The sequence below is a fragment of the Mauremys reevesii genome, linkage group 20 (assembly GCF_016161935.1).
Source record: "Mauremys reevesii isolate NIE-2019 linkage group 20, ASM1616193v1, whole genome shotgun sequence".
Classification (NCBI taxonomy): domain Eukaryota; kingdom Metazoa; phylum Chordata; order Testudines; family Geoemydidae; genus Mauremys; species Mauremys reevesii.
This window is the reverse complement of record NC_052642.1, coordinates 12,133,573-12,159,484: the sequence shown is the minus strand read 5'-3', so window position 1 is coordinate 12,159,484 and position 25,912 is coordinate 12,133,573. Positions and strand designations below refer to the sequence as shown.

General features: G+C 40.6%; 2 protein-coding genes across 7 annotated transcripts in view; both read left to right on the top strand.

The window, feature by feature from the left end:
* Positions 1-13,074, top strand: part of LOC120387402 (S-adenosyl-L-methionine-dependent tRNA 4-demethylwyosine synthase TYW1-like) — a 118,272-nt gene extending 105,198 nt beyond the window's left edge. For all 6 annotated transcript variants that reach the window (XM_039508103.1, XM_039508106.1, XM_039508102.1 and 3 more), the window contains one exon: positions 10,743-13,074. In XM_039508103.1, the coding sequence (XP_039364037.1) occupies positions 10,743-10,964 (222 nt within the window). In that variant the 3' untranslated portion in view covers positions 10,965-13,074. The remainder of the gene's footprint in view (positions 1-10,742) is intronic.
* Positions 1-25,912, top strand: part of CALN1 (calneuron 1) — a 283,840-nt gene that overhangs the window by 2,808 nt on the left and 255,120 nt on the right. The gene's annotated exons all lie outside the window — the stretch shown is intronic.

The window sequence follows — 25,912 nt, the reverse complement described above, 5'->3', positions numbered from 1 at the left end:
ATTACTACTACTGTTGCTATCTGTTCCTTGCTTGTATTGCCACTTTCAGAAGATGTCAGTCTCACATGTCTGTTCTGTGTTCTCGCAGCTGTGTCTTTTGCAGCACCCTCTTTTCTTAAACTGATGACTTCCATCTCCCTTTGCTAGGTGCCCAGAGTATTCCAGCTCTCTCCCATTTGATTATATTTTCCCAGCATAGCTGTTATAGTCTCAAGTAATTGCATTTGCTTTGTGGAAAATCCTATGAACACTCAAGTAGAAAAATCTAATTTATTACTGTGCTTTTGAATTAATTGGTGGAGATATCAAGACAGCGGCAACTTTATAATTTAACAATTAATTCTAATAACCTTTCCAGAGAGAGAACTTAGGCAGCTGGTTTTCCTTGTGTTGTAACAATAAATGGTATCCTTGAGACAATCAGAGTGAGTGACTAATAAGGGAGAAAATCTGCTGCGGATGCCTCGCAGCAAGTATCTTTTTGAATGAAAGTTACAATCGCAGTAATTTCTGGAATAAAAACGTCTGTTTCTCTTTTGTTGGATTTGTTTTACCCTGGTGTTTGCCATGTATTCTATTGTGTTGAAACCCTTGCTTGCCAATTACATTCTATTATATTGATTTTAAATAACCTACCTTGCTTTTGTTTTCCATCAGTGCTGTCTCTGTGGCTTTACGTTCCTGGGTTTCTCATTAGTGCTATTTGTATTATGTGCTACCTTTCTTGCTTTCTACTTCTGTTGCTGTTCATTTTTGATCAGCTCAAAGCAGATCCATAACACTGAAGGATTATTTTTAAGAATTTAAGTATTTTGTGAGCTTCTTCCTTCTTGGTGTAGTGATGAGTATCCCCACCTGTCATATGGGGTACCTGGGTTTTTTCCCCCTGCCAGGAGACTGCATTTTGAGGTGGCCAGTTGGGCAAGGCATTGGGCTACTACTGTATTATGTATCAGAGGAGTAGCCGTGTTAGTCTGTATTATGTTGTGCATGCGTGGGTTCAAATCCCACCTTCATCAGTCTTTAGGAGGTTTCAGTAGTGTAGTTGCCTATCAGTACGTCCCTCGGCCCGCGCCTCTTTTAGCAGCTTCCATTGGCCCGGAGCAGCGATCTGCGACCAGTGGGAGCCGCGATCGGCGGACCTACGGACGGGGCAGGCCCGGCCCACCAGAGGCTTTCCCTACTGAAGCGGCGACCCTTGTTTGAGAAACCCTGCCCTAACCTGTCAGTGGAATAGTCTAACTTCTCGACAGCAATATTATTGCAGGCATGGGATTGTAACTTGATGTTTCTGTGATTTTCTTTAGTGTCACTCTCAAAATATGAGGTTGGTTCTGCTGTGCTTGATCTGTTAGTTATTAAAAAGGGCACTGGGTATTCTGAAGTAATCCATTTTTCATCCATTAGAATTAAAACTGGGTGTATCTATAGCTTAATTGGTAGATGGGCTGCTCCATGATGATGATGGTAAGAATTATATATAAAAAATCTACAATAATGCATCTTTTATATAGAATAATCTGCATAAGATTAGACTTAATAAATAGCAGCTAAGAAGTTACAGAAGAGAGATCCCATGTGTGGATGGCATTATGCCACTATACCGAGGATGATACAGACATCATGTTGCAAGGCTTTTTCTCTTTTAGAAAGTGCGATGACAAATTGAATGTATAAAACTTGATCAGTGCTAAATTTGAATGATGACCTGACTGTCTAAACTGGTGATAATGCTGTTAAAGTGTTTAAAAATATCACTGATCATGTGACTAGGGTACTTATGGACAGAGGGATTGGTGGGGGTGGGGAATGGAAATCTTCAGTGTGATTGTTCATGGATGGGGTTTTTAAGATTTCTGGAAAGATATAGTTATGCACCAGTATAATTGTCCCCCAGCAGTCAGTGCTGATGTACTGATTTTTGTTTTTACCGCTAGGGTACGGTATGTGGTAAAATTCTCATAATTACATGTCTCATACTCTGTTAGAGTTTTATAACATTCCATGCCACATGTTTATGACTTGATTCACCTTTTAATCCTAGTTGCTTCTCATGGAGCCTAAAGTTATAACTAGCAATTAAAAAACAACACTGAGTTCTGAATTAGAAGTGGTGATATGAGCCTGATAGAATTCAGCTGTCTGCCATATTTCTTTTGGTTTCACATAAGCTCCAGTCCAGTCACTCCTGCCATACAAGAAAGCATATATTAAAAACCTTAAATAGGTAAAGAAACTGTCCACAATAGCTTAATGAATTATTCAAGTTGACTCAGACAGATTTCTATTGGCAGGTGGTGAAAATAGCCTTGTTATGAAAATTTGCATAATGTAATGCTGTGCACTGCCATTATGTTAATCTGTTTAATGCTACTTTGTGAATGAATAAAAGCTGTTTTATTAAGATATCTCACTGCCATCAGTTTAAATTAAGGAACTGATGCTGTAAAGTTGCATGAGAAAATGCATTATTTTTTTCGCCAACTAACCTAATTTAAGAATTTTCCTCAATGCTCACTTTAATGAGAACAAAGGGTGGTTTGTGCTGAAATGGTGCAAAGAAAATGGCATAAAATTGCAACACTGAGGGGCCCTAGATAAGTAAATAAAGTGGTCATAACTTTTAAATAGGAAACTTCCTATAATATTATATTGCACTTAAATAGCTCCTTCTGTCTGAGTTAAGCAACACAGGAAGGGGAAGTGGACGTGGAGGTGGCAGTAATATCCCCATTTTAGAAATGGGGAAATAGAGGTATGGAAAGGTAAAATAACTTGAAGCTCAGTGGCAGAGTTAGAACCAGAACCAGATCTATTTGTTGGTCTAGGTTTTTGCACTGCTTCGCATGACAGTGGTATTTGAGTACCTTCTGACTCCTGCTTCCAGGCATTAATCAGTAGCCAATTCATGCCTCTCTGTTCCATACATTGTATTGTATTGCACTTTATACATCAATATATTACGTGCACAAATATGGTACATGTAGAATCTTTGTAAGCCGGGTGCCATGGCTTCAGCGAATAATATACTGCAGTAGACCCACATCCAATAGCCATTTTAATGCTGTCTAGTCTTGCAGACCTAATACACTTGATCTCCATGAACATGTATGGGGGGGGAAGAGAAAGAAAATGGGCAACAGCCCTTACCTTCTGTGCCAGCAAATGGGCAATTAATGGAGTGGCACTTACATTAGCCAAAAGGAAACATCTGTTTTATGCTGGTGTTTTGGGAGAAGAGTGTTGCTGTTACTTGGCAAAATATGGGTTTATTTTGACCCAAGTCTGCTGGTTCTTTCTGGGAAGTTACAGAGCGCCATGTTGCTTCTACAGATCTGTTCTCTAAATATATTGAGACAGCTTTGAAAATGTAAAGCATTTTGGTGTGTGTTCATGTGGTAGCAATCATGTTAGAAGACCATAGCAATCAAGGAGAGTATCTGAAATGATGTGCTAGCGTTCCTACAGGCTTTACAGTATAGCACATTTTTAAGTTGCAAGAGTTTCTGCAACTAAAAAAAGCATCCTTAAGCTATGTGTGCACATCTGTACTCCGTCTTCCTAAGAGCATTTTTTGTTTAATGGAAAAAGAATTGTTTAAGCTCAGTAAGAAATCACCTGAGGGAAGCTGCTGAAAATAGGGACTCATGAGGGTTGTTCTGATGCAACCCTAACCAGTGCTTTGAAGCTAAGTCTTACATTTTGGTAAAACTCGAGTGGGAGCAGTGGTCAGTTTTTTGATCAAGTACTTTGTCAAATGACTGTACTTCGCAATAGAGTTAAAGGGACAGTTTCAAGGTTTGCAGGCCCAACATGGAACACTTCTAAAGATCATTATTGGTAAAATGATTTTCTGCAAGTGGAGAAGTGTTTCCAGTCCTGCCCAAGCCCCAATTGCTGGGGGATCCAAATGCAAAAACAAGCAACCTCTGATAGCAATTCTGGTTTCTGTGAGCCTTCCACGGATGGATGTTGCCTTGAGGAATCGTTCATGTCAAGTTTAGTTCCAAGCTAGCTCACAAGCGTGTGAAACAGTTTGGGAAAGCAAAAAGGACAGCAATATGTGTGTGTATATTGGAAAACTCAACAAGCCCATGTTCTGAGCTCTCTAGGTGGAGTGCTCAGCTAAGAAGCTGGAGTTTTAACACTCTTGGAGTCCTTCCTGTTGAAACCCAGTAAATAGTTTTTGAATGTCTGATAGCTGGGTGTGGGAAAGTAAATTTCCATTTGTTTTTTCTTTTTAAATGGGTGGATGAAGGAGGAGGAAGATGGTAACCAGAAATCAGCTTCAGGTGTGTCAGCCTTAAAAAGCTTCCACTTCAATATTTGCTGGTGAAAAACCCTCTTTTAACGTGTGGTGCTGTTGACAGACTGGAAAAATGTTGGTTGAACATTTGCGGAAAACAGATTTTAAAATTCTGTAAATTAGAGATGGAAAAGCTCTATCACATCCTCCAGTCCATCTTTGTGCCAATGCAGGGTCATTCCCTACAGTACAATCCTGGAGCAGTTTCTGTGTCGCTAAGCAATGCCAGTGAAGCATGCACTACTTTTTCTTTCCACCGAGTGATTTTTATGTAGTCTAGAAAAGATTTATGTTTAACCATTATTTTTTGGAGTGCTGTAACTTCTGCATGTAAAATGATGTACCTTGAGGTTATTAAAGAATAACTGATGAAAAAAGTAATGCCCTGTTTTTCCTGTTTAGTGGTAGTGTGAAGAATTACTGTGTAGCTAAACTCTTGCATTTGACCTCAGTTTGGCGCATAAATGAAATGCCACATGCTTATTGCCGTTCAGTCAATAGTGGAAAGAATTCCATGTTTCATAGCCCTTTCAGTTCAGCCTTTCTAACAGTCTACAAGAAGACCTTAACAAATGAAGTGGGCAGGGCAGCTAATTATCACTCATCCCACGAGAGGATGTGTCCTTCCAGCTCAGAATTAGTTCCAGAAGGGTAAAACCTGGATAGTAACGGCAACAGGCTTCACTGCACCACTCTGGTTGAATTTCGTATTTTGCATAGAGTATGTTCTCTTTGTCTGGGAATAAGTATATAAAGAACTGCCAAAGTGAATGGATGAAGAGACACTTTATTCTCCAGTTTAATGCACGGTCCTCAGAAGAGAATAATAGTGTCATCTTTATTAGGAGAAACTAATTGATTTTTGGCTGACTTCCTTTTTTCAGCTGTAGCACTTCATGTCACTGTCTTTGTTTCTCGTCTGTATTATACCCCTCCATATAAATCTGTTGAGACTTTTATTTCTCTGCAATTATGCGTGTCTGATGGAATGTAGTATATTGTACTACAAATTATATTATCTCAAACATAAATTCTTTATACGTTAGTTACTAAAAATTGCTTATGCAAGTACTGTTACGAGAAGAAATATGCACTGCAGCAATTTACTGTTTTCCACATTTTAATCTGTTCTTTTCTTCAAGAATGTTCAGTTTTACATAATAAGAAGCTACTCTATTTTCAGCGTAAAGAAATTCAAGTGGGAATGGTATTCCAGTAGATAATGCCCTTTGAAATAATGTTAGATACACTTCCATTAGGGGTAAATAAAAAAACAAAGTAGTCAACATTAGCTCATGATGTGCTGTCAGCGTTGGCCTGAAATGACACCCCTCCCCCCCCAATCAACCTCTTCCCTCAGGCATGATCTAAAGTTCATCAGTGGAAAGACTCCCATTCACTTCAGTGAGCTTTGGATTACCCCCCTCACCGGATCTTGCTGGGAAAATTAAGTGGGTTTTTGTGCATATTGAGGCAGGGTGGAGGGGGAGTGGCTCCCTAGTGTAAGTACTGGAAGGTGCTCAGACACTATGGTAATGAAGGTGGTGTAAATATGCCTGTATCAGATAAAGGAAGATCATCTCCGGTGTGGGCTAATCATCCTAGAGATAGGAACCAGTAGAGCAGTCAAGCCTGAGGTGAACATCTGAGCAGACCTTAATATAACCTTACTGTTAATAAAGCCAAACCCCAGAAAGGGGGTGAGTTTTCACTCTTCAGTGACTTAATTTTAAAGCTGGTTGGAAAAGACAATCTCGCATAGCCTATGTTACTTTCTTTTTTTTAACTGAACTAACTAAAAAAAAAGTAGTCTTTAGTTCCTGTATTTATTACCTTAACACTAACTAGGTAGTGAAAAATACAATAAACAATCCCAACTGTATTGGCCTTTTTAATAACACTAGTTTTTTAGAATTATCTTTCCATTGTTTGTGTGGACATTGAAATACTATAGAAAGTCTTAAATCTTTCACTAGCTGGAAAATGCTCATAAAATTGTTGAACTCCAATCAGTAAATCTGTGTGGACAACCGAAGAAGTCATTGTCTTGCTCACCACTGTTGGTTTGATTTTATTGCCTTGGAGGAAATAATTGGTTTCCATGATCCACTGTGCTTAAAGATGACTTTTTCATATCCACGTTATATTGCTATTGCATCACAGCATTAAAAATATTAAATATTTCTTCTTCTGTTTTTGTAGCAAAATACCATAGACTCTTAGCTTGATTGTTGCTATGGGAGTTGGATGATGATTATGATGAAAGCCTGTAAAGGACCCCAATAGGGATTAAGGGCCCCATAGTGCCAGGTGACTCCACAAGAGCTGAGGGTTCATCACAAAAACCATAAGTAACTTGAACCACCTGCATCTTTGGCTAGACTTTTTGGGTTGTCTAGCTCTAGTTCAGAGTGGGAATGATGACATTTGGTACGGGCCCTGAAGGGGTGGGATCCTTGGGAAAAGATTTAGCCTGGGGTTCCTGGGATGTTATTTTGGAATTTCCTTTGTGTAATAAAACTGGGCCCCCGGAAAGGGTGAATTTTTGCTCTGATGAGTGCCTATCTTTTGCTTTGGAGCTGGTTGGGAATTGCCCCAACTCACACTGACCTTGACTGGTTAAATTGCTTCCTTTCACTGTGCCTCAGGTTGCCCAGTTAAAAATATGACTTCTGATTCTTACGTGCCTTTTTGAGCACTTTGCACACTTTTCATGCCTGGACCTACAACTATGATTGTTGCATTTGGAATTCTATACGGGTTTCCCTGCTATAATTCAGATCTTATTTGTTTCTTGCACATTCCCTTTGTTGCGCTATCAAGTTTTTGCTGTTTGACCCCAGTTTATTTGGGCTTTGACAGGGGCTTGGTTTTAGGTCCTCACTTGGTTTCTTTTGCATATGTATGATCCTGTTGAGTAATAGCATTTGATCCCATGGTTCCCAGTGCTATTTGTATGAAAGAAATGCTCAAATAGACCTTTCAGAGCCTGCATATCAGATGAAGCAGATTGACACTTTACGTAATTGCATTCGGTCATGAATACTGTCTGATTTTCTTAAGGGGATTGTGCGGGTTAATTTTTTCTTCAGGAATCTGACAGTTCATGTTGCATAACTTTTAAGAATTCTGCCCCCTTGTTACAAAAACAGCCCATTGGACATATCGTTTTAGTTCCCCCAATTATTCTAGTATGCTTTGACAAAGATTAGTGTAGTCTTAGTCGGACAGTTAGAGCAATGAAATATAACACTATTGTGGCCTGAAAAAAGTAAGTAGTTTTTTAAAATAAAAAGCTTCTAATTTTTCTCCAAAGCTCATTTTAAAATCTCATCTCTGTAAGAGACCACTTTCCCCAACTTAGGGCATGTCTACACTTACCTCTGGAGCAATCGATCCAGCGGGGGTCAATTTATCGCATCTAGTGAAGACGCGATAAGTTGACTGCCAAGTGCTCTCCCGTTGACTCCGGTACTCCACCAGAGCGAGACGTGTAGGCGGAGTCGACGCCGGAGCTTCAGCTGTCGACCTACTGCAGTGAAGACACTGCGGTAAGTAGATCTAAGTACGTTGATTTCAGCTACACTATTTTCGTAGCTGAAGTTGCATAACTTAGACCGACTTAGATTGCCCCACCCCCACCCCCAGTGTAAACCAGGCCTAAGTTGGACAGCAATGGAGTTCTGTAACCGTAGCAGCTACTGTGCACTGTGAAGAAGGCAACATAGGCCATTTGTGAGTTTAATTTCTTTTTAATCCACACATTCATGTTCTACTGAGTGTGAGTGAAACTGAATCACTATTGATTAGCTTGTCAGTGCAGATGTGGGTTCAGTGGTAGTTCTGTTGATCCTTCTGATCATACACAACATTAGCATATTGTTACCAATTTAATAATCTAGCTAGCTAGAGTAGTCTGCTGTCTGGACTGTTGTAGTTTTTAATCTATATCTTTGTTTCATCTTGACTTGATGACTTGTATTTATAGCAGTTTTTCTAATTATGGGAGTGGGTACAAAGTTCGTCAGCTGCTGAATGCAGTTAAAAAATTTATTGCAAGGTTTTTCCCCCCTTTCCAAGGTAAGGGCACCTCGTTGGTTTGCAAGAAAGTAGGCTTGTTGAACTATCCATTTGCTGAATTGGTTTCAGGTTTTAACTATCTTATTTGATCTTTGATCACCATCCTCTAGGTTGCCCTTTATTTTCACTTCTTTAAATGGCTTTGATCCATTCCATATATATATGGAGTTCCTTGTATAGTCATGGAAATTGATTCACTGTGCTTTGAACAGTTCACTTTCGCGGTATCACATACTTAAATGGATTGTCATTGCAGCCTTGTTGGTTTCCTCTCTTTAAATATTGCATGTGCATTGTATGCCAACATTTGTTGGAATCCTGATGCATTTAATGAACTTTCTTAAATGCCTTTCATTCTAGGGGTTCAAAGCTCTTTTAAGCCATTAAATAAGTCTCTCTCACTCCCATGAGGCTAGGGGGAGCGTGATAGCTAGTTTATCGATTGGAGAATAAGGCACAGAGAAGTTAAGTGACTTGCCAAAGTCACAAGAGTCAAAGTGAGCTACAAACAGAATACAGGAGTCCTGCTTCCCATTCTCCAACTCTAGCCACTGAGCACCACTGCATCTGGAGACCTCAGCCAAGAGAAGCGCCCCATTGTGCTAGGAGCATAGGGCATGGGAAAAGTCTCCTTGTGCTGCAGAGCTTTTAGTCTGAGGAGACGAGAGACAAAGGTGGAGGTGAAGAGGCAGGCAACAAGAGATGTAGAGCCCCAGGTCTCCTCTCACTGGATGCACTACCCTATCCACTAAACCACACTGCCTTATAGGCAAAAATGTCTCTTTAAATTGGAAGTTGCTTTATTTATTAGCTATATGCAGAACAATAGATGCATCGCCTGGTTTGAACACGGCCTTCGTATCATAACATATTTAGAGCAAACACTGAATAAAAAGTATTTGACAATGCAATCATTGCCTGCAATTATGACTCTGCATTTTCCCGTTCTTGGCTAGGAGAACTATGCTGAGGAATCTTCAGACAAGCCATCTTCATAACTATTAGATGGACAGCAATATATTAAGAGGAGCAAAGTTTTATTTCAAATGTTGCTGATGTCAGCATTTTTTCTACTGAAAAGCTTTTAGCTCTTGGGCACCAAGTCAGATGCCATTTAAATGCATAACGTTCAGTTTTTACACACACACACACACACACACACACACACACACACACACACACAAAATTCTCAGTCTTTCTTGGATGGAGTGTGTAATAGGCACTTACTTAGCTCCGATAAAGCCTAATTGAGGATTCAGTCAAGGCTGTTGCTAAATTAGCAGAGCTGGCTTATTAGACAAATGCAGTATAGACTTGTCAAAATAAGCAATTCTTAAAATTCCCATTGCATAAGAGGAGAATTCATATAATTAAGCTTCTCTTCCTTTCTCTGTTCCCCAGACGCTATCCTCTTATTCTTGAAGGATAATTCAAACTTGTTTCCTACAAAGGCACACCTGTATTATTTACCCTATTCTGTTTCACTCAGTGGGTGCTAGTGTCCTGTAGCTGGTATTACAGCATGCTTATGTAACCCACTGGTGGGTGTGTCAGAAGTCCTCATCCATGCTGATCTGCAGAGGATATGAGTTGTTAAAGCCCCCAGCTACAGGGCTTTGGCTATTTAGCTGAACCAGGAGCATCTCTTGCTTTTAGCTCTGGAGGAACCCGTTGTAATTCCCAGTGTTTCAGTCAAGATAATGGCTGTTGCCCAGGTTGATCACTGTGATGGGACAATATTCTCCAGACAGGAATACCTCACTAACATTGTGTAAGACACAAGGCTGCGACAGAGGTTTTTCCAGCACCTGAAACCATATTCTTCAGATAAGAATGAACGCTCAGGTGAACGCTGAGATGGCTGCGAAATAGGCTGTCGAGTGTAGCCAAAGAGGATAGGATGAGGTATTCTTTCCGAGGAGGCAGCACTGAGTGTTAACAGGATCGGAAGGACATTTACTTTTGACATGCAGGTAATGCACCCAAGAAATTAAGTCTATATGCCAGTAGATAACACTCAATTTTGACTAGCGCCTTAAGAAAAGTGACTGTTCCACATCTGTCTGCATTTTGTCAAGCTTCAAGATGTGAACTGGAAAAAAGTGGATTCCCATTGATGGTGAACAATACACTGTCTACATGGCTTTTCACATTCAGTCATTATCATGTCTTAATTTTTGGATGGCTTCTTTTCCCTGGGAGAAACGCTGTGTCTAGAGAATAAGAGTGCTGCAGTTTGATGACCCAATTTAAAATGTAGCTATGAATTCATCAGCTTGGCTAAGCATATATTCAGGGTTTTTTGGTTCTCTCTATTGCTCCCAGATATGACAATATTCTTTTTTCCCCTTTCTAGTTCAAGATCGATGGAGAATGGTGCACGTGGATTGATTATGATCGTTTTCAGGAGCTGGTCCAGGAGTATGAAAATAGCAGGGGATCAAAGACCTTCACCGCAGCAGATTACGTAGCCAAAACACCACACTGGGCAGTGTTTGGCTCCAGAGAGAGGGGCTTTGATCCTTTGGACACTAGATTTCAACGAAAGAACAAAACAAAGGATATCTCGGGGTGTTGATATCACTCACCTGATTGACAGATAGAGCTGTTGTTTGGTTTTTCTTACTTATATAGCAGAACTTGGATACAGAATATTTGCACATAGCCCTGTCCCTTGACAGCAACAAAAAGGCAAAAGCCCTTTGTAATCTCTTCCCTTCTGTTCCTTCTAGCGCCGCGATTTAAAATATTAGACACTTTTAAATCTAGTACAAATGATCCATATAAGTAATTTGCTATAATTGGCATGGTGCCACGTACATTTTATTCTTTGTATAGACTTTGCAGTTAGAGAGTAACTGTGGCCCACACAATTTAGTGTTACAGCTTTTATTATTTTGTTGCTCAACTTTTTGGAGTGGATAGAGCTGGCGCCTGCTTGCTTCCTGTTTCAACATTTAAATATTCTGTTTCAATAACAATGCTAGGGAGAGTCGAATTTTTCAGTGTAACTATCCCCCTAGTTTGGTTGTCTGAGGGCATGAAACCTAGGAGCTCTGGTTTTAAAAGCCTGACCCATACCAAGAGCATCATGCCATTGGCAGCACCTAAGATTTATGAACCTGTATGTCAAACACAAACACTCATTGCTATAAAAAAACAAATTAATCTAGAGCTCGATCCAGCAAGGTGGAAAGTATCCACTGAAGTTATAGAACACCTCTAACTATTCTGGTAGCGTGAAGCCTTTAAAACATGCCCAAGTGTCTTCCAACTTCATGGATTCTTATATTTAATATTTTCTAAATAGTCGTGCCTCCAAACAAAATGTGTTCAGTTTTGTATTAACTCTTTTGGGCACAATTGTGCTCACCAGATTTGTGCACGGTGTCCTATTGATTTCAGTGAGAGTTTTGAGTGAGGTAGGCTATCAGTATTTGATCATTTGAGTAAGCCGGCAGTGAATTTTAATTTAAATCCCTGACCAGTAGGAAAACCTAAATACATCAGGCCTTAATATCTAAAGAATCATTTCTGCCTTTGAACTGAAAGACTGGAACGATCAACAATATTTTGAAACGACTAGGAATAAGGCACCAAAAGAATCTCTTGAACCAAATCATTACTTGCATTTTTGGCAGGGTGATAGTGGCTAATCTTTGAGCGTAAGTGTCAGTGTGTTTGATCAAAATTGTCAGTTGTGGATGACTTCCTTGCACCTGCATAAATATACAGTAACAACAATGAATTTGTCCGAGTTATAAGTGTAAAGCTGGTGAAAGTAAAGTCTGAATCAGGTTTGGGATTTTTGTTCCAAGAAAACTATTGTCTTTTATCACAGAAAAGTAAAGGTCACACTGATGTGAATGTTATAAATGTATCTGTTGGAGAGACTGGACCACTGATGGCTTTTTGTGATATTCTGAGATATTAAAGTAACTGCTACTGGGCATTTACATTTAAATAAAGATGGGTTTTGTTTACCATTGAGGAAATAATTGCTTTTGTATCCCAACAATCTGCACCATTCTGTTTATGAAATATGCTTGAGTCTGCTGCATGAAAACCCCATGCAATATCAATACGTTTGCTCATATACAAGTTACTAAGCCTCAATGTGAAAATATCTAAGGCCAGATTCTCAGCTGGTGTAAATTGGAAGAGCTGCGTTGAAGTATTGATGCTGTTTTGACTTGGACCAGCTGAGGATCGTGGGTTTATTTATAATCTCCATCTATATGGAGCTTAGACTCCTGTTGCATATGGCTGCTATAGAATGGAGTTGTATTTGAATATTTTCCACTTACAGCAAACTCGAAGGAGTATAATTTGCCTCTGCAGGTTAAACAATACAATTTCAGGCATATTATGGCGATGTGTTAAAGATAGCTATGCTTACTGCCATGTTCTTAAGATGCATCTTTTAGATGTGTTCTCTCAGGGTTCCCAGAGAATGCCATCATGTATCCTGACTGAAACCTAACTACCTAACCTGGCTGTTTTATGAAGGTTGTTGCTATTTTTTAATTTCTTTGTAACAGTAGCTGGTATTTTCAAAATTAGTAATATCCCTGCCTTATAGCTTGGACATGTCGGTATTTGTGGGACTGTACTTTTTTTAAAGTGCAATTCTTAAACTGTAAAAAGTGATTCAGAAAAGGCAGGAAATAAAGTACTTGACTTTTCAACGCAATCTCTTGTGTGATTGTGCACCGTTCACCATTTTTTTTCTATATGGGGACATGAATGAAACATTTTAAAAAAAATTGTAATGAGAATTTAAATGTTTGAGCTTTTGGGTGGCTTGTAGCGAAAAAGTGTGTGTGTGTGTGTGTGTGTGTGTGAGAGAGAGAGAGAGAGAGAGAGAGGTCTGATCTAGTGTGGTAGATGTCCTAATAGGTAATTTCTCCAGCTTTTTTCCTAAATGTTCAAGTTTGTCCTCATGCTATGGAGGTTAAAGGTTCCAAATACAAACAGCCATGATTCTCTAGAGAGTGATATCTAGTGGTTAGAACATTTTGCTCACTGTAGTATTGGATATAATAAAATTGATAGCTTTTGTGCATTGTTGCAAAGTCAAAAGTAAGAATCCTTTTGTTATCCCCATACCATCAACCACAAAGACAGCATGCTGGCCTTTACACTATCTCTACTCTATTAATTGGAGACTAGAATTCATATATCTTTCGATACTAATATGCTAGGAATGTATTAATTTTCTATGTATCAAGAAGAAACATGGTTGTTCAGTGAATTGTAACGGAAAGATAATTAAATTTAATTGATCCTTTAAAAGTATTGGAAACTCACAATGTAATGCAGTTGGCATATTTAATTATGGTTATGGTCAGAAAGCCATATCAAACATGTTTTTTTTTTCCTTTCACCATCCACATCCCCAAAATACTTTCTAAACCCTAGTGTGAAAAGCAACTTTGTGGTTCCAATTTTTCACTGTTTTTTCCAATTTAAAAAGTCTAGGGAGCAACACTTTTCCTTTCTGCTCACTGATCTGGGCTTGGAATAGCTTACCGACTCTGCAAGCATGTTTAGTGCTCTCATCCAGGTGTTAGTGCAAGATATCACATCTTAAAAAATCACGTCGTTATGATTACCCACTTGTTTCCTTTCAACTACATTTTAGCAACTACTATCTCAAGCTTCCAGTATTGGAAATTATTTTATACCATCTGTAAACTGAAATGCCCAGCTTTCTGTCATTAGAAGCTATTTTGTAAAAAAAAAATTCACTTTTACTAGTAAAACTTGAGTTTTGCTGTTACTGTCTCTTCCAAGTGAATAGGGCTTTTTAAAATATGGATTATAGATCTCAAAATATGGATTACAAATCCCAAGAATTCAGAGGGGAGACTGTTCTGGTTTGCAAAACAAGAACCAGAACTGGCATGGATAAATCCTCTTGGGTTTTTTCAACTCTAGAATGAAGTTTTTCTCATTGTCTGGAATGGATGTTACATGCTAACAGTACAATCTTCTTTCTGTCAGATCCTTAAGGTGTGAAGCTGTTTATACAGTGGAGGTCCAGAAGTATTTCATTGCACCAAAATGTGCAAATTTCGCTTTGCAATAGTGAAAGTCATCTTATATCATATAGGAGAGGGGTGGGAAAGAAATTATCTTGCTTAAAAGCGCTCCACTGGATTTAATATAGGGGTAACATGTTCAGATAGAAGTTATCTTCCCTGGCAGTTTAGCTCTCATCACAAAGTGTATTTGTTCTTGAAGAGCTGCGGTTTAAACAACAATGACATGCTGCTGCTCCTGGGCACAGACATTCCAGGAGGAATTACCCTCTGATGGAGATGTCTGTAGGCTGAGACCTTGTCCAATCCTGTTCTGTTTCATGGCAGCCCGAATGTCTCATTAGAAGTTCCTTCAAGGTTGGGGTAGTGCGGTGAAAAGCATATTTCTTTGAAATTAGGGATGTTTGTGAGGTGCTAAGAAGCACCATAGTATAAAGCCACTTCTAGTTTCCCGTATAAATCGAATCAAGATAATTGCCAGAAATCCGGTGCCCTGCATAGGTTCTGTTAGATTAGTATTAGCATTTAGTCAATTGCAGTATTGAGGCCTGCTCATGCCTGTTCGCAGCAAACTGTAGAACTGAGGCCCAGCAATGCACTATAATGTACATGCAATACTCCATTTAAGACTTTCTGTGATACAGCTGTTCTGATTTCCTAGGGCTAGATACTCTGATCACTTCCAAAACTCGCTGATGTTCCATGGAATTACACAGCTATAAATCAGCCCAGAATCTGCCCCCCAGGCTCTTAATCTACCCTAACCTCCCTGTTCAGACCATGCACTGCGGTAAGTTATTCAGTCTCGGCTTCCCCCTTGTATTTAATCACTGAAGGCTGAGAGTTGGATTTTACTAATGGGGTATGTGCTGCTGTTGACTGCCGTGGTGGTAATTAGGCAGTTAATGCTGCATAACATCTAAGTGCTGGATCATCCTTTCCCATGGAAAATCCTAGGGGAGCGCTAAAGAGTCAGAAAACGCTCCCATGTGTTCTATCCGTCTCTCTAAGCTTCTCTATTACTGTCGTATTTGAGCACCTCCCAATCTTTAATGTATTTCTCCTCACAACACCCTTGTGAGGAAGGCAGGCACTATTATCCCCATTCACACATGGGGAATTGAGGCACAGAGAGGCTAAGTGATGTGCCCAAGGTCACACGTGGAGTCTGACAGAGCAGGGACTTGAAGCTATATTGTTCTACTTCTAGGCTAGTGCCCACTGGCCCATCCTTCCTCTCTGTTCTGATCCCATCTTGTCAGAGCTCCCTCTCTCCACAAAAGCCCAGCTGTGCACAGCTCTTCTGTTGGGGTTAACGCGCATGAGATGCACCATTGCTTAAGAGGTTGCTCACTAACATCAGGAAAATGTCATCCCTGAGATTTCTTGAGGCGAAATTCAAACACAGTGCAGAAGCCAAGGTGCAGTTCCAACTTCCCAACACTCCCGAATGAAGTATTTTGACAAACCATTCACAACTTGTCAGAAAAAAAAATTGTTTAATCTTCAAAATAACGTGTGGCGTGGTCTTTAACCTGGGAGTGACCTCAATGCCCAGGAGTTTTGAAGCCTTTTTAAAAAATATTCAGCCAAACTTGAGCTCACCAAGGAAGAGTTTTAATGACTGGTGTTGGTTACTGATTTGTAAATCTAAATCTCTCGGCACACAATGGGAATTTCTTGCGATCACTGACAGCTGGCCACTTCAACTGGAAATTTGCAAAGGTGTGGAGAGAAAAAAGAACGAATACTTCATTTTTCATTTAGTGGAAAACAAAATAGTGTTTAGTACTGAGTGCAGCTAAGGGCTCAAGCCCAGCCTAACATGCACGGACATAGTTCACGTTGAAGTCAGTGGAACTCATTGTGTGCAACGGCGTAACTGGAGCTGGAGTATCTCACCTTGATCATGGCAACAGTTAATGGCGTGATCAAGGTACAATATTTTAGTGGCCTTAGGGAGCAATTCTTTGGGATTATAGAGATGAGTGAAACGTGAAAACCTTGAAAATTAGGAACATTGAACAAACTAAGGGCCAAATGTTGTTCACTTGAGTAGTTCCATTCACTTTTAGGACTATTCAAGTGACTAAAACTAGCTGGATTTTGTGTTGTAATTCTATCTGAGTTGCTTTAAGCACAATGCATGTCTTTCAATGCCCATATCCAAAACCGAATCCTCTTACACAGCTAGCTTTCAAGTGTACAATTTAATATAAATTGCCATCCAGCATTGTTCCTAAAATATGCTAAAATTCAGACCCATGCAACCAGAGTGGACTGCTCCCGTAGGTTAATATATCTGAAGAAGATAGGCTAGATGTTGTATTTGGATTCAGATATTTGGTACTGTGAAGTCTGCCCGTATTGCTGGACATTTTTTTTCAAATCTGAGAGAGGGTCCTTTGGTTCTGAACAATCAACAATAACATTTGATGTCTTCACAGAAATTGCTTATTTTAAGGTAGATATAAAATAGATTGCCTCTCTACTTTGCCTGCGATATACACCCTTTCTATGCTAGGGCTGTATTGTCACAGTATTCATCCAGCCTGCACAAGAAAAGAGTGATCTTTAGGGTTGCCAAACTCTATCCTTTCCCTTTTTGATATAGATTTATAAAAGGGCTGGTCGTGGGAGAACTCCCATAGGGCTCAGTGATCAGGCTCGGGACACACGATATCAAACTCCCAGCCTCCCATACATTAAGAATGTAAAAATGGCCATACTGGGTCACACCAGTGGTCCATCTAGCCCAGTTTCCTGTCTTCTGACACTGGCTGGTGGCAGATGCTTTAGAGGGAATGAACGGAACAGGGCAATTGATCAAGTGATCCGTCCCCTGTTGTTCAGTCCTAGTCAGAGGTTTGGGGATGCCCAGAGCATGGGGTTGCATCTCTGACCATCTTGACTAATAGCCATTGACAGATCTATCCTCCTCAAACTTATCTAGTTCTTTTTTGAACCCCATGGCCTTAACAACATCCTGTGGCAATGAGTTCCACAGATTGACTGCGTTGTTTGAAGAAGTATTTCCGTAGCTATGTTTTAAATCTGCTGCCTGTTACTGGTAGCAATGGTCACGTGGGCAATTAAAAGTCTGACTTAACAGCTCAGTCTTTTCTTTGTGGCCTGAAGCTCCCCAGACTGAGGATCTGACACCACTACAAGGAGCAATGGCCAAAAGCACAACTCTTCTTGCTGAGAATACCCAGGCTCTTCCCCTGGAACGTTCAACTCCAGGATCCAAAGGTAAGGTGGATTTTAACATCTGCATTGTCTTGGTGTAAGACCTTCTTAGTTAGCATGCCGTAAATGAAGTTAACCTGTCAAGGATCAGGCAGAGCTGGTATTTTGTGATATAGTGGTGCCATTATTTTCTGCAGAATTTAAGCTTTCACTTGAAAAGTTCTAGCCCTGTACTTGGGGGAAGGAGGAGGAGAGACGCACCACGGCACACGCCTGAATCTAGTACCAGTGCAGCACTATCTTTCTGAGATTGTGCTTAACCAAAATAGCTCTGAGATGGTCAACTATCCTAATTCATCTCAGTGATGTTAACTTTGTAGCTTTATGGTGATCATCAAGGCTGACATTTCACAATTTTGGTCAATTGTTGATTGTAGCTGCAACATCCAGTTACTGTAGAGTTATGGATAGGAATGGAATAGAGAACCATCACTGTCATCCCTGACCCACTAAATTTAGTCTTCTCAAAGGATAGAAATAGCTTTTTCATGAAGAGCAAAATCATGATTAAAAACTTCCCCAAAACAGTCGCTCTCTATCAGCTCTGACTTTACTTTGCTTCACCTATGAATGATTTTGAACGTTATATTTAGTATGATGCAATAAGGAGAAAATGGAAAGTGACATCTTCATTTAAATAAGGGTCTCTTTCATTTCATCCAGTACAAATTGATTCATGAGCTGGCACAGGGTAGTGGCCCTTAAGTGAAAATAACTGATGGCAGGTACAACCAGGCATTGTGCAAATGACTTAATATGATGGAGCAAAGGAAATTAATATTGGGGAAAATATCAATTAAAATGCTGCATGCATTCTTAAAGGATTCCTTCCCCTTTGCTGAGTAGAGAACTTGAATTCCCTTCCTTGCCCCATTCTTGTGTGTGGTGTTGCCTGATTTGCAGGAATTTTCAGCTTTGTTTGTTTGTTTTTGTTTTGTTTTGTTTTTTAAAAAGTAACTTATATGAAATAAGTTTTGGTTTCTCTTTGTTTTGTCAGTCACCAATTAACACTTAGTTTGATTCACTTGCTATAGTAGAGGTAAAAAATTTCAAAATCACTTAAGTCCCATTTCCAAAAAGGATACAGGCATTTGGGTATTTATGTCTCATTTGAAGTCTATATGATTTAGAGTGTGTCTTCACTATAGCTGCTACGGCTGAAGCTGAAGTTCAGCTATGGCTGAAGTATCATTTGGAATCATTCAAACAAGCAAAAGTGCATTCTTGTGTGATAACCTTTTTCTCTGGCTCGCTTGTAAGTCAAGAACATCCAGGCTTTCAAGTTTTATATGAGTTTCTTGCCAGGGCTCTTCTGCAGAAAGCCTTGTTATCACCAGGTCTAAAATTACATCCAGTCTTCCTCTAAACCAAGCTTGACTTTCTTCACCTGCACTCTGCTAATACTAAGGAAAAAGGTTCTCAAGATGCTATGACAGGTGCTTGTACCAGCAAGTGCACATTTCGAAAGCACTATCTTTAGTGCACACTGAAACTTGACACCTTTTTCAATGGCTTTTACAGGCAGACACTGACGTGTTAAAAGGCAGCAAGATTATTTACTATTAACCCTCACATTTTTGTGTCATCCTTGCTGGTTGTATGCCCAGCAGAAACATAGTCAGAAAAGGTCTTGCTTTACAAGTAGGTATTGTTCTGTTTCATGCCTGAACTAGGGGGGGAATTAATTTTCCTGTCAGGGTAGATACTTGTGTGATAATTTTTAACTTGTAGCTGCTCTAGCACAAATGACTTTGCCTTAAGATTTAACCGCTGGATGCTGAGTCAGACAACTCTGACTAAAATGCTAGAGCTAAAGAATGCTACCTCACTGGTTGTCTGTTGGATGTTGTGTCCTCCTTTAGAAAAATAATACGATGCTATTCGACAGCAATCACGCAAAACCCTGTCTTAGGTACTTATCTGGCCACCATTGCCATGGCATCTGAACGCCTCACAATCTCTAATGTATTTACCCTCACAGCACTTCTGTGAGGTCGGGAATTACTATTATCCCCATTTCACAGATAGGAACTGAAGCACAGAGAAACTCAGTGACTTGCCAAGGTTTCATAGGAAGTCTGTGGCAGAGCAGGGAATTGAAGCCATGTTGTCCAAATGCCAGGATAGCACTGTAACCAATAGGCAATCCAGCAGTGCTACGGTAAGATGCAATCTTTTGGGCCACTACTGTAGTGCTTTTAGAAATGGAATCCTGCAGTATTTTTTAAAGGAGCTATAAAGCACTGAACAGGAGGTGACAGCCGAGAGTCAGTTTTGTGGCAAGTGGAGCTGTGGTTGAAGTAGGGTTTTTTACTTTAGAGGTTTGTGCTCCACCAGATCAACCTGTAGATTAGCATGAGACCCAGCAGCTTCCCCTTGCGCTGGCCAGACAAGCTTTCATCTGGCTTGTCTGGCCCCTTCAGGCTGAGTTATGTGATTGCTACAGCAGGGTCTGAGCCACACACACTGTTTGATCTAGCCCTGTTCTGAAGTAGTAGATCCCAAGGAACGGGAAGGAACAGCAGTCTGCTTGAAGAAGGCGGTCTGTTGTGTAAAAATGTTTCTGTGAATGTCTAGCTGGAAAGAAACAAGTAGCAAAAGTTTGTAAAAGATGGGGCAAAGGGAAGGTTTTATTTGGAACATATGTATTAATCACTGGGGTTGTGATGGATCTTTGATGCCCAAAGGGGAAAGATTTATTTTAGAACTCTTTGTTAAGTCTTTAATTATGAAGAAGGTTGGAGACCCAACAGGGACCTGTAGATGCAGACGTAGAGGATGGTTATATTTAGTCCTGTGGTTTTAAAAATATTTCATTTAGAAGAAGTTGTTGACATCAGGCTGGGAATAAGTTGAAGTGACAGCAAGTGCAGCAGTTACTGGGTTTCAGGGCTCCTGAGTCCTATTTGTGACTCTGGTTCAAACTACACTAACTTGCTGCGTGGCCATGGGTAAGTTGCTTAGGGTCCATTGTTCAGAGGTGCTGAGCACCCACTGACTTCAGTGAGAATCGGGAGTGCTCAGCACTTTTGAAAATCAGACCCTCAATTTTTATCCAAGAGCTATAAAATGGGCACACTTTTCTATCATACAGAATTGATGGGAGAGTCAGTGTATGCAGTTATTTTCATTTTGATCACAATATTGTCAGTCCTAAGTGTTCAAAAATCATAAGATTGGCTTAATAAAAATTATGAGACTTAACAATGTTAATGGGAGGGCTGTGCTCTTTAATCACCAGTCTGACTTTTGAATCTTTAGGATGTGCTTTTGTTTTTTAAGCTTTTCTCTGCTACCAGGAAGACTAGAAACTTATTTAAAAAAAAAATTCTCATGTATTCACAAGAGTCCAGGAGCTGGGAATTTAAGAAATGTTGCAAGACCTATGATAAAATTACAAGTCCGCAACATTGCTTTCATCATAAATTCTCTTTTTTTGACAGGGAATATTTCTAGAGATAACCCTGGTGCAGACAGACACATAAGTAATACCATACAGTTGTAGAGACAAAAGCTTTTGAATCAGCTCATCAGCCATATTCAAAAAAATATAAGTAGCAAGAATTGTAGTGCTTGGCTACACAAACACTTAGTTCACAGCAAACTGAGGTGTAAATCTCCGCTGCACTAGCCTGCCACAGACTAAGTTCTGACGCACTTAAAGTTCCCTCGTGCACTTTGATCTATTCCTATTTCAAAGCAGGGTAGATCGAAGTGCACTAGGGAACTTTTAATATGTGTCAGCAGGGTCCACGCGGACACTTCGTGGGAGGCAGGCTAGTTCAGGGTAGATTTACGCCTCAGCTTGCTGCGAACTGTAGAGGAGCCCTTAAATTTGCAATTTTGGGGATTGGGAGTAAGAACAAAACTTCTAAAAATTGTGAAGTATAAATTATATTTAGACCCTTGTTCCTACTTGCTGCTCTGGTTAGATACGAAATGGAGAGGAGTATATTTGAGACTGGCACATCTCATTCCAGAGGCAGCAGTTAATTACAGTTTCAGGATGATTATCTGACAGATGGATTACCTGCCTTTCCTGTGTCACATTTATACCTTAACTATGGAATAATCTTAATTGTTTCTTCTCTCTTGGGCCTGGTTCAATAAAAACTCCATCTGCCATGTGTGCTGTGCAAGCCCAGTGTTTTAGGGAGGAGGGGGATTCTGTAGCCTGGATGCCAGACGGAGTGTTCTAGAATCTGGCCCTAAGCCTTTTCCATTTTGCCATCTGCAATGATATGCTGCAATATGATGCAAGTGCCACTGCAGTACAGTGCTGCTGCAATATGATATTATTCTTGCTGGAGTGGGAGTGGGGAGGAAAGTCAAGGGCTGAAATTCCTGTTGTGGCAGCTGCTGCAGGGCCACCCAGAGGATTCAGGGAGCCTGGGGCAAAGCAATTTTGGGGGCCCCTTCCATTAAAAAAAAGTTGCAATACTATAGAACACTATATTCTCGTGGGGGCCCCTGTGGGGTCTGGGGCAAATTGCCCCACTTCCCCCCTCCCCGGGTGGCCCTGCTGTTCTGAGTGATTATACACCACCTTGTCCTGAAAACTGCAAGCTGAACACCGTGCCTTCAGTCCCAGCCCTCAGCATGGTATGTGTCGTAAACCTCACCAACCCATGAGGCAACATGAGCCAGTGTGTAGGACACTGGACTGGGAGTTAGGAGACTTGGGTTCTAGTCTTGGCTCTGCCACTGACTGGCTTTGAAACCTTGAGTAAGTCACTTCACCCCATGTCATATTCCTTTAGATGGTATATTCTTTGCAGTTTACACTGTCACTTACTGTGTGTATTGACAGCATGTAGCACCTTGGAGCTCCAATCTCAATGGGGGTCTCTAGGCACTACTGTAATACAAATACACCACTACCTCAATATAACGCCACCCAATATAACACAAATTTGGATATAACGCGGTAAAGCAGTGCTCGGGGTGGGGGTGGGGGCTGCGCACTTCGGTAGATCAAAGCAAGTTCAATATAATATGGTTTCACCTATAACGCAGTAAGATTTTTTGGCTCCCAAGGACAGCGTTATATCGAGGTAGAGGTGTATATAATAATACTTCCCTCCCTGCTTTACTCTGGTGAGATAGTTGTTTGTTACTAGCTTATATCAGCAGTACATTACAGCACCTTCCGAGCTAGCTCAGCTACACCGGTTGGATGCACCAAGGGAGCAGAGCAAAGGTGCATCCATTCCCCGGCCCAGCCACTCGGAGGAGCATGCCTGTTGATTCCCAAGGTCTGTGTGACCTGTGCAGGCATGTAATGTGAATTCTCATTTCCTGCGTACTCTGAATAGCTGTGTAGGCCAGGTCACAAGCTAGCTTTACATGCCTCTAAATATCAGTGCTCCACAAATCATTTCACCCTTTGTGAAGATAGATGTCAGGAGGCTGAAGTCTTGTGTCCTAACCTGCGCTTCTCTTTCTCCCACTTCATTCCTGCTGAACACTCTTCTTGCCAGAGGCTCCTCATCAGGCTCATCAGTGCCTTCACATCTGTTACCACTGGTGTTTGGTGTATTTGAAGCCAACCCTCATACAGATTTAGCCTCAGCTCGGTGTTCTTTAAGCACATGATATGAAAACTTTTATCTTCCAATCCAAGGGCAGTCAGGACATACCCATTTCACAGCTCATGAATATGCATGGCTGCAATACTGACTGCTATCTATTTAAACACGTGTCCGCTATCTGTAGAAGACAAATTCTACATGGGTGGCTGTTCAGAATATTATTTAATTTGGGGTCAAATCCTGACTCAAGAAATCCCAGTGAGATCACTGGGAATACGGACAGTAGGCTGAACCCTGTATCTCCTTTGCTTCTATGTCTTTTCTTGAGAACATAGTTAGACCGACTGATGCCATGGAGGAAAAGAATTCACACTGTGCTTATATACAATGTATATGTAGGTATCACTTATATTTATACAGCAGCTTTGCCAACTCCTATGCAAGACATCACTTCTCTTGCCTCCGCAATGTGGCCATCTCAAGGGTGGAATGTGGCAGCTGTTCAACTGCACAGTAGCATCGCAGAATTGCTTATGATAGGAAGCAAAGGGTACTACCTTATCCAGTTGAAATGGAAGTAGGCAGAAGGTAACTACTTACCTATTTGGCTTCCTGCTGGATAGCCAGCCAGCAATGCCTCTTGCAGCACCTTGATTTTTTTCCCCATCAAACCACTGGCCTAGATGAAACTGGCTTTAGGGACTTCTTGCATGAATGTGATTAAACTAGATTGGGCTCTTGAACTGGGAAATCTGATGTATGAACCTATTGTATTTGCCTTGCCTCCATATCTAGCTCCAGTCAGGGTTGATATGACTGGTTATAGACTAGCATTAAAGGTTGCTCGCTAGTTATAAAGTTTTTGCTAGGGCCCAGCCTGCAAAGACTTATGCATATGCTTGACTTAATTGACATCAATGGGTCAACTCACATGAATCCAGTTAAAACAGGTGCATTTTTTCAGGATGAGGCCCATGATGAGAGAAAACATCCAGTTGACGGGAAAGGCAGGAAATTTTAGAGGCTTCATTAGTTACTGTTTCCCCCACAATGCTAGTATTCTTGGTTGATTTCTCTGTCTCCCTCTTCTAATGGATTTGCCATAGATGTTTTTTATCTCCAGGAATTTTTATGCATGCTGATAATAGTGTAATCCTCACCTCTGGGTCAGCCATCTGGGAGTTTAAACTGCCATCGCCATGCTAAATTTCATCCTCTTTGCCAGGGGCTCAGATTGGATCAGCTGTTTAAATCGTCTTAGCACTAAATACATGTTATTTAGAAAACAGAGAGAAAGCGTCAGACGTGAATAATTAGCCACTAAATGCTCCATTCCCATTCAGTGGATTGCCCCAGGAAATGAGAAGATACTTGTCAAAATTATTGGCACTTACGCAGTCCCCAAGTGGTTGTCCTATTGTCACCGATTTGTAATTTCTCCTTCTGAATCAGTTTGCTCATGGGAAACTAGGTGAAACTAAGGTATTGTCTACACAGCACCTTTGCTTCAGTTTCAGTCATCCGTGACCAGCCAGGTGCAGTAGCCTGTGTGCGGAACCCTTTGTGTAGACAGGCAAAGCTACTATTTACAGTGCTTGAAACTATGCTGGTGCAAATCTGACCGTCAGCAGTTTACCCTGTCTTCAAGAAGGGTTTGCTGTGATGCAGCTACGCTTGTGGCTGAAATCTGTGCATAGCTCCAGAGTAGACAAGGACTGAACTTTTGCAGGAGGAAATTTTTCTATATTTCCCTGGCTAATTACATTGAGAATATGGAACTTGGCTTTGAAATATTTTTCAGGGAAGCAGTCCTGTTCCACTCTATAGTTTTGAGTACAGCCTGACAATAAAGTTTGTTACCCTTAGGTTCCCGTACACAGTACATTGATCTGGGAGGAAATTATACGTTTAGGTGTCACATTTATCAGGTCGGTCTACATTATCCTACAGCTGCACTGACTCACTTCCACTTCCCAGTCAATGCTGGCAGCTTCATTTGTTACTCCATGTTATCTTGTGTCTCACCCAAAATCTACTGGCTTCAAAGGTGATGGAAAACCTTCAACAGAGGATAATGACAAAAAAAGTCTCTACTGCACTTAGCTTGAAAGAATGTGCATTGTTCTTTTACAGTGTAGATTCAGTGCGTGGCCTCAGTCAGTTCCTGGGGCAGTTTTCAAACTGTATCACGCGCAAATTCTTGCTTTTACTGGTTTCAACACTGGATATAAAGCCTTTCCTCTACTTTCTAAGTGGGGCTTGTTATATTGATTCGGTTGTGGTTGGGACCTGTGGATGCTAGCATAATATAAAAAATAACAGCCAGAGCACAGATTTGCAAGCGGAATTTGGCCATCTCAGCCATTTGGGGTAGTTTAAGCATTCAGAACACTGAGTGTGCTTAACTTTCAATTCACTAACTTTTTGCCATTCTATGAACAGTCTGGCTTCTGAAAAGCACCATGGTTTTATCTTGTATTTGTACAGCGCCTAGCATAATGGAGTTGTGGTCCATGACTTGGGCTCCTAGGCACAACTGCAATACAAATCAATAATTTAGCGAAACCCTGATGTTCTTATGCCATTGTACAGCTGATTTAATCGTTATAAATTACACTTGGTGACTTATGGAAACTGAAAAAAAAATGGTCTTGAGGGCCCTCCATTGGTAACCCATTGGGACCTCTTTGGCTAAATGTAGC